The following is an 11,111-nucleotide window of genomic DNA, read 5'->3' as shown; positions in this document are numbered from 1 at the left end:
CTCTTTCCCCACTCTCTTTCCTCTTTCTCTCTCCTGGCTGCCCCCATATCCTCACCTTTCCCTCCATCTTTCTTTCTTTCCCACCCACCCACCTTTTAATCTTCTCCCCATCTTCAACTATACTTATTATTCACTTCATTTGTATTCCCCCATTCTCCCCAATGGGGACCCAAAGTGACATGGATCATTCTCCTCTGCCCTATTTTATTCTCACAACAACCCTGTGAAGTATGGTAGGTTGACAGTGTGTGAGTGGCCAAATGTCACCCACAAAACTTCCATGGCTGAATGGGGATTTGAATCTGGGTCTCCCAGATCCTAATGTGAAACTCCAAACCACTACACCATGCTGGCTTTTGTGGGGCGGCTGCTGCTCAGCAATAGTGATCAGCTGGGCCTAGATAAGTCATTGAACTCACATGGTATCAAGTTGCCTTCATTTGTAGAAAGATCTGTTTTGTCTTATGCATGGTTCTAATCTCTGGATTTAAGTACCCACAGATTTGACCATGTGAATTAGATAAATCGATGATGATATTCTGTTCTCTGCTTCTTTTCCCCTACAGGTTTTTTTAATACAAATAAGCCTAGAAGGTACCCAGAGGTCATTTCGGGGGGATTGTGGGGGATCGCAGTTCCCCCGGGTGAGGTACAGGGGGCGGGGGCCATGACGAAGCCCCGCCCCCTGCTTCCGGCTGCCCTGCTTCCGGCCCTCATTCAGCCAGGACGAGGCAGGAGAAGAGGAAGGGTAAGTTGCTTCCTCCCTGTCTCTCCCCACCCCTGCCTGCCTGGGGCCAGGGAGGGCCTTCGCGGGGCTTCCTTCCACTCCCGCCAGCCTTGCAGGTCCACCGCCGGGCCCCTCATGGGGCTCGGCAGTGGAGCTGCAAGGGCGGCGGTCGGGACCGTTGGGGGCGGGCTGTGTGGCCTTATGACACACTTCCGGTGATGTCAGGGGGTGTGGCATATGCTAATGAGTTATGCTAATGAGTTCCCCTAGCTCTTTTTCTACGAAACGACCCCTGAAGGTACCTACTGAGAATGGGAAGAGTAGTGAAAGAGGGGTTGCTTACTCCTGCTGTTTCCCCCACTCACTACTTGTTTCCCTACCTACAGCACAGGGTCTCCATATCTTTTCTCCTTTGGAGAGAAAACCACCTTAGGAAGGCAGAGTTGTTGTTGTTGTCGTCGTCAAACATGACAGGAAGGGAAAGGCTTAAACAGTCCCTTTCTCCTTTTATTCAGTGAGTAATTAAATTGTAGAACTCGCTGCCAGTGGAGGTAGCAGCCATGAGCATAAATAGCTAGAAAGATTCCGGGAGGAGAGGTCCATCAATGACTGTGCAAATGGTAATCAAAGGGAACCTTCATATTCAGAAATCGTAAACCTAAGAAACCCAATGCTAGGAGGTAACAACACAGGAGGACCTTGGTCTCTAAGCCCTGTTTGTTGGTCCTCTGGGGCAACCGGTTGACCATGTGTGAAACAGGATGCTGGACTAGACACAGCACTAGCTCAAAGAGGTAGAAAATTAGTAGACTAGATCAGAGAAGATGCTGTCTGGGTCACCTGACAAGGAGCAGGGCACCAAACCATCACTATCAAGCCATTCGTATTCACTGCATTTGTACCACCTTCTGCAAACATACACTCAGGGTAAATGGAGGCCAGACATGAGAATACTGGGCTGATGAACTAAGGAATGACTGGGAAATGGGAAGGAGGTGAGAAGAGGGACAACCCGACACCACATGTCCACCTGTGGCTTCTTCTTTCTCCAGAACCTATGCCAAGACCTGATTAAGGGTCCATGCTAAGACCAGCAACAGAGTAGTGATGAAGAAAGATAGTCCCATCCCCTCGGTCCTGCCAGTGCCTATATTCTTGACCTTGATGTTACCCTGGCTAGGCTGAATGAACTCCATATCGGGGATATGCCAATGAATCCAGTCCTGGTAGGCAGTCAGACGGATGTACACACCAGGTCGGTTCCTCTCGGCACAGCCTTCCCCCCAGCTCACAATACCGGCCAAGAGCCACTCCTTGTTCACCTTGCACATCAGTGGGCCACCAGAGTCACCCTATGGAGACACAAAGTTGTGAGAAGCCTGGACCCCTTGCTGAAGAAAACTAGATCTGTGTGCACTTTAAACTTACAAGGACAGGGGATCTTTCACCTTTTACTTTGACTCTGGCTGGAGGTTTCTATCACATCTACATGATCCTTGGTGGGGGGAAGCGTGAGCACCAGGGCTGCGATTTTAAGGGAGGGACCAATACTCATTGGAAAAGCAGTAAATATAGACGGTTTGGTGAGATGTATGACTGCTGACTCAGTTTATCCTGTCCGGAATGGTAGTTCAGTTTTACTACTTGATTTTAAACGTATTTGCGGGGCTATTTTTGGGCAGGAACGCACAGGGACGGAGTTCCAGCTGGCTCCCAAGTTGACCACACCCAGCAGGAACTCATTAGCATAATAGGCCACACCCAATAGCAGAAACTCATTAGGATTGGCTACATTTGGAGTGTGGCCTAACATGCAAAAGAGTTCCTGCTACAAAAAAAGCCCTGGGTTTTGACAACAAGCAAGGTAAACAGAATAAGAAGCAAAAGGTGGGTGTGGCTGGATGACCACACTTCTGGTAACACGGGGGTGTGGCCTAATATGCTAATGAACTATGCTCTCATGGGTGTGGCTGGATATGCTAATGAGTTTCTGTTTTGGGTGTGGCCTATTATGCTAATGAGTTCCTGATGGGCTTTTTCTACAAAAAAAGCCCTGCGTATTTGAAATCACCAATCATGTTTGGAATGTATGGTCATGTTGTTATTAGTAATCTAATTATTATGCAGTTTAATGCCAATGGGCTGAAAAATAAACCTGACTGTGTTTGTTTAAGTGCAATTTAATACCCAGAGAGGGAACTGCTCCCCTCACAACACATACACATTTCCTAAATGGCACCCCTAACTCATCATGATATTTTAACGGTTGGAAAGGACCCTGAAGAAACAACATGTGGAGCTTATAGGCCTCAGCAAAGCCCTAGCAACCACAACACCCATTTATAATACATGTTCCAGGTGATGGCAGCAATTCTAGGCCAAGAGTTTCAGAGGGCTATGGACAGCATGGGGGAAAGACCTCATCTGTGTGATCTGGGAGGGGAGAGGAGGCTAGATTTAGGGTTGCCAGGTCCTTACCTGGTTCATATTCACTGCATTTGTATCACCTTCTGCAAACATGCACTCAGGGTAAATGGAGGCCAGACATGAGAATACTGGGCTGATGAACTAAGGAATGACTGGGAAATGGGAAGGAGGTGAGAAGAGGGACAACCCGACACCACATGTCCACCTGTGGCTTCTTCTTTCTCCAGAACCTATGCCAAGACCTGATTAAGGGTCCATGCTAAGACCAGCAACAGAGTAGTGATGAAGAAAGATAGTCCCATCCCCTCGGTCCTGCCAGTGCCTATATTCTTGACCTTGATGTTACCCTGGCTAGGCTGAATGAACTCCATATCGGGGATATGCCAATGAATCCAGTCCTGGTAGGCAGTCAGACGGATGTACACACCAGGTCGGTCCCTCTCAGCAGGAGGTGAGAGGGAGCTTTCCAGGAGTGGAGGGCAGGGCAATGTCACTGCACGCAATGTCCCCAACATGATGATGCCACATGGAAGTGAAATCATCATGCCAGGGACATCATGTGGCAATGCTCTGGTTTGGGGGCAAACTCTATAGTAAAGTTGGGCTCAAATCATAGAGTTTTGCTCCCAAACCAGAGTGTGGCTGCATGACATCCCTTGCATGATGACACCACTTCAGTGTGACGTCATCACACTGAGGGCATTGTGCGGGGTCAAAGCTGTTGGGGGGGGCTTCCCCCGCCAGCCAGCTGGCCAGCAGCAGGCAAGAGCCACAAAATCAGGGGATCCCCCGCTCCCACCTAGGGACTGGCAACCCTAGGTAGACTGCTAGGGAAAATGGGCCTTGAGGAAGGCAACCTTTCACCTTGCATGTGTCCTTCATGCCCTCAGCATACCCAGCACACATCATGTCATCCTGGATGGTTTTTCGGGGCAAATTCTGGCCCATGTCGATGTTGTAGAGTCTCCGGCAGGTCCGGGTGTCTATTATGGGCACCAGGAGTTTTTGGAGCTTCTTTGGAGCTGGTAGATCCTCTGCAATGAAAAGCACATAGCAATGAGCAGGCAACAGGAGAAGATGTTCAGGAAAGGCACCAGTTTCTTTGCCAGTAAAAGGAGTGGGTGGTGGCAACATGGGGGGTCTCAAACTGGGGTTCCTGGCAGGCCCCTTATCTCACTTCAAGGGGCCACAGTACTAGCCCTGCTGCCTAACAACACTCAGTCAGGTGATCCCAAGGACTAATCCCTGTTTACCAGGCGTTATAAAGCCTTCAGAGACTGTTCTTCAGTCTGAGCAAAGCCTCGATGAGAAGACGTTACCTGCTCTTCTGCTTTTTAAATACTTGACCACATGTCTGCTTACCTTGCCTTCAGATCATCAGTTCCTGCCTTTCAGATATTCAACCAGTGACAGCTTTTGGATTATATCACCCTACAATTTGACTTTCAATTGCTAATTATACAACTTGACCCTTGCCTACCCAGGACTATGCTACTCACCTCACGCTCCACTGGACTGTCAGCAGGCCATTCCCAAAATCCCAAATCTGGCTTGTAGCCAGGCCCCAACATGACCTGACACTCTCTGAGTTATAGGCATGAGATGAAAAACACAAGAGCAGGATTCCAAGTCCACAGAAGGGAACCCAGAGCCCTATGTTTTGTACCTAGCTCTATAGTGGGTAGTATTTTTCAAGTTTCTATGCAAAAAGCATGTCCCTACTTTCATGCCATGGATGAATGGAATCTTTTCATTTTAGAATCAGAAAACACAGTTTTTCCAGTCTCACAAATGTCCTGTAAATGTCATAGGAAAGATGTACTCGATCCATGATAGGAATGTAGCAACATGCTTTTTGCTGTGCATAGGCACATCAGTCAGGTGTGCTCCCTTGGGACATACAGAGCTGTATAAAATCAAGTTTTCTGCAACTGAAAAGGGAGGAGGGTGTCCCCTTTGACCACCTAAAAATGGCTGTGCTGGGGGATTCTCATCTGAATGGAGAGAAAAAATGTATAACTCAAATTCTCCAACTTCTGGATTTTAAAGCTTAAAATTTCAGTTTTAAAATCCTATGCTCAAATTTTGAATTCAGCTTTCGGTGTACATGTTCACAATCTGGAGGGAGTTATTACAAGGGTTGTGCAAATCAATATGCACACAAAGCATTGGTAGGGAACCATTGCTTTAGACTGCTTTTTGTTATTTACCCTATTTATCCTACTTCATCACTTTACTTATCTGCTTGAACCTCTGACCGCTCTCATCATTAGGTGTAACTGTTTAGTCTGCTGATGGGATTCACACCTAACTTTTCCACCTCAACTCCTCCCTTTCCTTCTTACACAGAGAATTTACACTTGAAAGATTCATAATGGAATTCACACCAAAAATCTCTGCCTCAACCCCTCTCCCCCGACCCATGATCTTCCACACAAGAAGAATTTCCGGTATGTTCTTCCCTTCACAAAAGCTTATTCCATAATAAGTGTTTAAAGGTCCTGTACAACTCTTTGATGTTTTTGCTGCAACAGAAGAACACTGCTATCCTTCTATAATGATTCCATATTTTTAATGTGCAGGAGATTGATTACCTGCACACAAGAAGCACTAGGATTGGCTTCAAATATTGAGAAGCTAAGCATCCTTCCCCCTGCCCCCAGAGAAGGGAGCACAGCACTACTCATTTGCTCTCCTTTAAGCCCCATCAGCACCAGAAGGAATAAAAGAAACACAGCAAAGAGCCATATTTCCCTCTCTCCAAATACCTTTTCCCATATGGTAGGAGATTGTGCCAGTGTTACCTCTGACACTGCAGAGACTCTGCGGCCATCTCGCACTCCTGGTGTGAGTAGGTGGGCCAAACATCCCTGGCTGGTCCTCTACCAGACTGTGGGCTTTAGCAAATACCTCCCATGCCCAAGAAACAGCACAGACCAAAGCAGAATCCACTGAAATCACTGGGCTTAGATAGTTGTGATTTTGTTTAGAACCCACCCAATCAGAGGTTCAGTGGGGAGACTGAATCCTGAAGAATGACAAAGTCAGCAACTCACACAAACCAAATATTAACAAGACCTCTTCCCAAAAGACAAAAAAAAAGGGGAACAAGAGATTTGCCTGAGCCAGAGAACAGACAACAGGAAGAGCTAAAGCATACGGGCAGGATGAAAATTTGGTACCAGTCTTAGTCCATCTCCCCATACTTACGTCCCTCACTGATATCTCCCCAGCCTGTGACCCAGCACTTCATGCCTGGGGGAAAGTGCACATTGAATGCAGGCAGACAGATTGGTATGATGTAGTTGGTGAACCTGACTGGTTGAGCCAACCGCACCAAGGCGATGTCTCCGCTGGTGGCTTCTCCTGCATACCGGGGGTTTCGGATGATTTCTCCAACCCCAATAGAGAGCTCGTGGGGCCAGGAGTTCTCCAGTGTGCTGGCTCCCAACAACACGTTGAACTGGGATGGATTGCTGTTCCTGTAGGTGGATGGATGTGAAACTGCAATGAAGAACAGTGCTAAAATAATCTACAATCTGTTACATGGAATTAAGAGGGGACTGGATTTCATCAGGAGCAAGGATTTCGATGCAGGCAAGAAGACACCTTGAATTTGACAATGGAAAAGTGGACTATATTGTGTTGCAATCCCTGAGAGCACTGGGAGGGGTGGAGACTGTGACATCATTGTCACATCATGATGCCACTACATCACTTCAGGCCACATAACCACAAGTGACCTCACAATATCATGGAACACTCTAGGAATTTTCCAGATATCTACAGAGATTTTGGGGGAGGGGGATTTCTAGAGACTCACCCAATGTCAAGATATTGACAATGTCACAAAAATGACATTGTGGCATCATGCAATGCCAGTTCTTTCCCCCTCCCTTTTGTTCCCACAGCTCCACTGAGGTGGAGACCAGAGGTTGGGTTACCATATTCCTACTCCCATTGGGGATCCCCTGCTTTGAGCCTTGAACCACTGCCACCACTGGTAGTCTGGCAAAGGAAAATAAGTTTTAAAAAATCACTGTTGCACTGGCGGTATGATGGCATTTCCAGGGAAACCCGGAATCGGTGTTATGCCACTCTAGAATTCAGCAGAAACTCTCTGGTAAAGCCATAGAGTTCCCACTTAATTTTAGAACAGCATGGCAGCACTTTCAGGTTTGCCCCAGAAATGAATCGTGCCATTGGTGCAAGAGCACCCCCCCATGACCCTTCCCCTATCCTCTCATCAAGTGCCAGCCACTGTCTGGCAACCCTAGCAGAGCCTGTGGTGAGCATTGTTTTTCCAAAATGGAAGATCTAGCCACCCTAGTTGTGAAAGCAAGCAGAAGCAATCTAAGAAGCGCCTGTGCCCAACCAGGAGGTATTTATTCATCACAAACCTGTCTGGCAAATCCAAGCCTAAAACTTAAGTCGATGCAATGAAATAATCACATCCTTACCTAGCCTTCCAGTCTACCTGCTTCACTATATCCTTGAGATGTGACTGACTACGACGACTGGCTACTGTCTGAAACAGTGTAATATTAATAGAATCTACGTGCTAAAAAGCTGCAGATATCAGTAGTGCTGGCATAAAGCCTTCTGCCTTAAAGCGTTATTGCTGAACAATCCAGTAATACTCAACAGGTTACAGAACTAAATGAAGGGAGGTAACGTTGGGCATTTAGAGCTTCTCACTCCCAGTTCTTTTTTTAGTTCAAGAATACTCACTGTTGAAAACAGTGTGCAGCTGTCACAACCCAGTGATTGGAGATCAGGGCCCCTCCACACACATGCTTGTCCATCTTCCTCAAGCTGACCTGCCATGGCCATTCGCCTTCCAGAGAGTCTTCACCCCCCACATTCCTGTTGAAGGCAGTGGGTCGCCCACATACTACAGAAAGCGAGAACCAGAGGGGTTAAATTTCATACAGTATACTATCTGAATTTTATTTTAGGGTGCCTGTTTGTCTGTAAGGGATAGGGAATACTTAAGGCAGGGATACCCAAGCTTGGTGAGTCTGTGGTGCTTTGGGAATTTTGAGAAAGAGTAGTGGGTGCCAGCACAAAATGGCTACCATGGGGAGGACAATTACAAAATGTTCGGAAGTTCCAAGCCAAACGTTTTTCTATGGACCAAACTAAATCAGACAGTGACTCACGACAGCCGTGAGTTCACTGTCACCATTTTAAACTGCTGCAAGGCGGAGGCCCAATCCTGATTGAACCTATGGCATGGAGCTCTTCCCATCCCCACACACATATGGTTGTTTTGGCACTGGAAAAGGTGTGGGGTGGAGATAGCTCTGGACCACAGGCCCAGTCAGGATTGGTCCCTTGTGACATATCAAAATTGCTTTACAATGGTGAAGGCAAACTCATGATAGCCGCAGGTTTGCTGTCATGTTTAGTTTTGACCCTATGATGGGGCAGCTGTTTCCAAATGGACACTCACTACAGACCCAAAGGTGATGCCTTGGTGTGTGGGGGGGTGTCTTCTGAATCACTTCCTCCTGCAATATCACAGATGCAAGTCACACCTGACTCTTTGCTTTCAGGAGGAGGTGCTTTCGGTAAGAAATAAGTGGGTACAGGAAACATATTAGTGATAGGGTTGCCAAGTGCAATCTTCGCCGCAGCAGGGGACATAGAGTTTTCCCTCGGATGACCGTGGCCCCACCCCCAGCGTGCCCGGTGTGGTCACGTCACTTCCGGGTGACGTGCACGTCGGGGTGGGGTTCCCCCGGGGTCCGATCCGCCGGCGGCAGGGAACAGGCCTCTGGGCGGGGGTTTCCCCGCCCCCCAGTGGGACTTGGCAAGCCTAATTAGTGAGCCCACACTGGAGATGACTGACTTAAGAACCTGTTTGGGTTAAATGAAGACTCACCTTTTTGGGAACGAATTACTTGGTGATTACCTGTAATGGAAAAGGAAGAATCAGGGTGTGATCCACTGCAGTCCAGAAGAAATGCATGCAATCAATCTTTGTTAGTTGTTGTCACTGAATTATTATTCATTTGAGTTATACCAGAAGTTTATTTAGAAAAGGTATATGCTGGCTCCCCAGAGACCTGCTTGAGGCAGCTTACAGCTAAAAATATTAAAACACAACCTTTAAAAGGAAAGCCACTAAACAAGCTGATACCATTTAAAACAAGTCACTACAAAACAAGCCAATACAATTAAGCAGGGCTATTTGGGGCAGGAATGCACAGGAACGGAGTTCCGGCTGGCTTCAGAGTTTGCCACACCCACTACAGCCAAAACCTCTGCGTGCGTGGCTACCGAGGGAAGGCCTGGAGCAGGCCCGTAGGCCGCGTGGGGCCCTGGGGGCCCGGCCCCCTTGTGCGGCTTGCGGGCCCCCTCCCCCAATCCTCTGCTCCCCCCCCATGGAGGGTTTGGGGGGCATTTAAATTCCCTCCCCGTGCCTTCCCTGGCTTGGCCAAGGGCCAGCTTGCCCAGGCTCCTTGCAGCCACGAGGCGCCCGGGCAAGCCAAGGGAAGTCAGTTTAAACTGCCTTCCCTTCAAGGGGGGGGCTTGTTCAGGCTCCCCGCAGCTGCGGGGCACCCGGGCAAGTCAAGGGAAGACATGGGGTGTGGCCTAATATGCTAATGAGTTTCTGCTGTTGGATGTGGCCTATTATGCTAATGAGTTCCTGCTGGGCATTTTCTACAAAAAAAAGCCCTGCCATTAAGTCAAGGCCGGTCATAACAACAGCATAAAATACACATCAACCAGCCCAAAACTGTGTAGACAGAATGATCCTTGGGCAAGAAACAGACCAACAATATTCTCATTTTGATTTTGGGGTCAAAAGACAGTAGTAATTTCAATGAGAGAGAGATTTTTCCCAAAAGCATCTTGATTTTTTGAATTTTTTCCCCCAAGTTCTGTTTGATGCTATTTTTTCTCTTGGCTACCCCAGCTGCTTGGCTCATTTTTTTCATCTCTGGCAGGGGTTCTTCCTCAGTCACATGGCTGAGCCCAAACAATCCAGAAGCATGTAGTGAATAGGATAATGCTGCAACACTGCAACACTACAATAGCCAATCCACAACAAAGGAGGAGGAGGAGGAGGAGACTGGATTTGCACCCCACCCTTCATGTGGAGTCTCAGAGCGGCTTACAAACTCCTTTCCCTTTCCCTTCCCACCCCACAACAGACACCCTGTGAGGTGGAGCTGAGAGAGCTCTTTTGAGGACTGCTCTTGAGAGAACAGCTCTGACAGAACTATGGCTTGCCCAAGGTCATTCAGCAGCTGCAAGTGGGGGTAATCAAACCCAATTCTCCCAGATTACAGTCCACAGACTTAACCACTACACCAAACTGAGGGCTAGTGAAGGCAGTTATAAAGGAGGGTAATATTTCCTCAGCTACAGTGCAATCCTAAGAACACTTCCCTAAGAGTAAACCCCATCAAATAGACTTCAGTGGAATTCTGAGTAGACCTGTTCTGACTGCATTGTTCATCACATGGATGGTTTCATTCATGCATGAACTGTTCACAAGCTCCAGTAAACGCTTTCTAATCTACCTTGACTCCGAGTGAGAAAGGCAGACTATAAATAATGTAAATTAAATAAAACTTAATAAACACATGTTCAGTTTGCATATAATGTGCACTTGATTTTTCTCTATAACTGTGTTGAGTAATTTTCACGTTGTGTTCAACTCATGCCACTGAATGTGTGATTTCAACCTCACGTCCATCCAGGTCCTGGTCTCCGGTTTCATTTGTAAAATGAACATGCATTAGCTCTTTCTTACAAACAGGTAGACACATGTACATGCAGACAGCACATCTATCAATGTACCTGGAACTGAGCAAATTAGAAAAGTAGACAGGGGAGATAACCATGGAACACAGGGAAAAATAGTGAGGGAACAGCTACTAGAAGCAACTCTATAGAAAATGAGAGAGAGAGAGAGAGAGAGAGAGAGAGAGAGAGAGAGAGA

General features: G+C 47.4%; 1 protein-coding gene across 1 annotated transcript in view; it reads right to left on the bottom strand.

Moving 5' to 3' along the window:
* Positions 1 to 1,406: 1,406 nt before the first annotated feature.
* The window catches only part of LOC107119121 (serine protease 27-like), a 15,372-nt gene continuing 5,667 nt past the window's right edge, over positions 1,407 to 11,111 (bottom strand). Inside the window, exons 2-6 of the mRNA XM_015421566.1 lie at positions 9,042 to 9,071; positions 7,886 to 8,048; positions 6,365 to 6,636; positions 4,019 to 4,188; positions 1,407 to 2,079 (exon numbers count right to left, since the gene is read on the bottom strand). Coding sequence (XP_015277052.1) covers positions 1,783 to 2,079; positions 4,019 to 4,188; positions 6,365 to 6,636; positions 7,886 to 8,048; positions 9,042 to 9,071 — 932 coding nt within the window. The 3' untranslated portion in view covers positions 1,407 to 1,782. The remainder of the gene's footprint in view (positions 2,080 to 4,018; positions 4,189 to 6,364; positions 6,637 to 7,885; positions 8,049 to 9,041; positions 9,072 to 11,111) is intronic.

This window comes from Gekko japonicus, unplaced genomic scaffold, assembly GCF_001447785.1.
Source record: "Gekko japonicus isolate JY-2015 unplaced genomic scaffold, Gekko_japonicus_V1.1 scaffold1445, whole genome shotgun sequence".
Classification (NCBI taxonomy): Eukaryota; Metazoa; Chordata; class Lepidosauria; order Squamata; family Gekkonidae; genus Gekko; species Gekko japonicus.
Note: the sequence above shows the minus strand (reverse complement) of the source record. Positions and strands in the feature narration are given on the sequence as shown.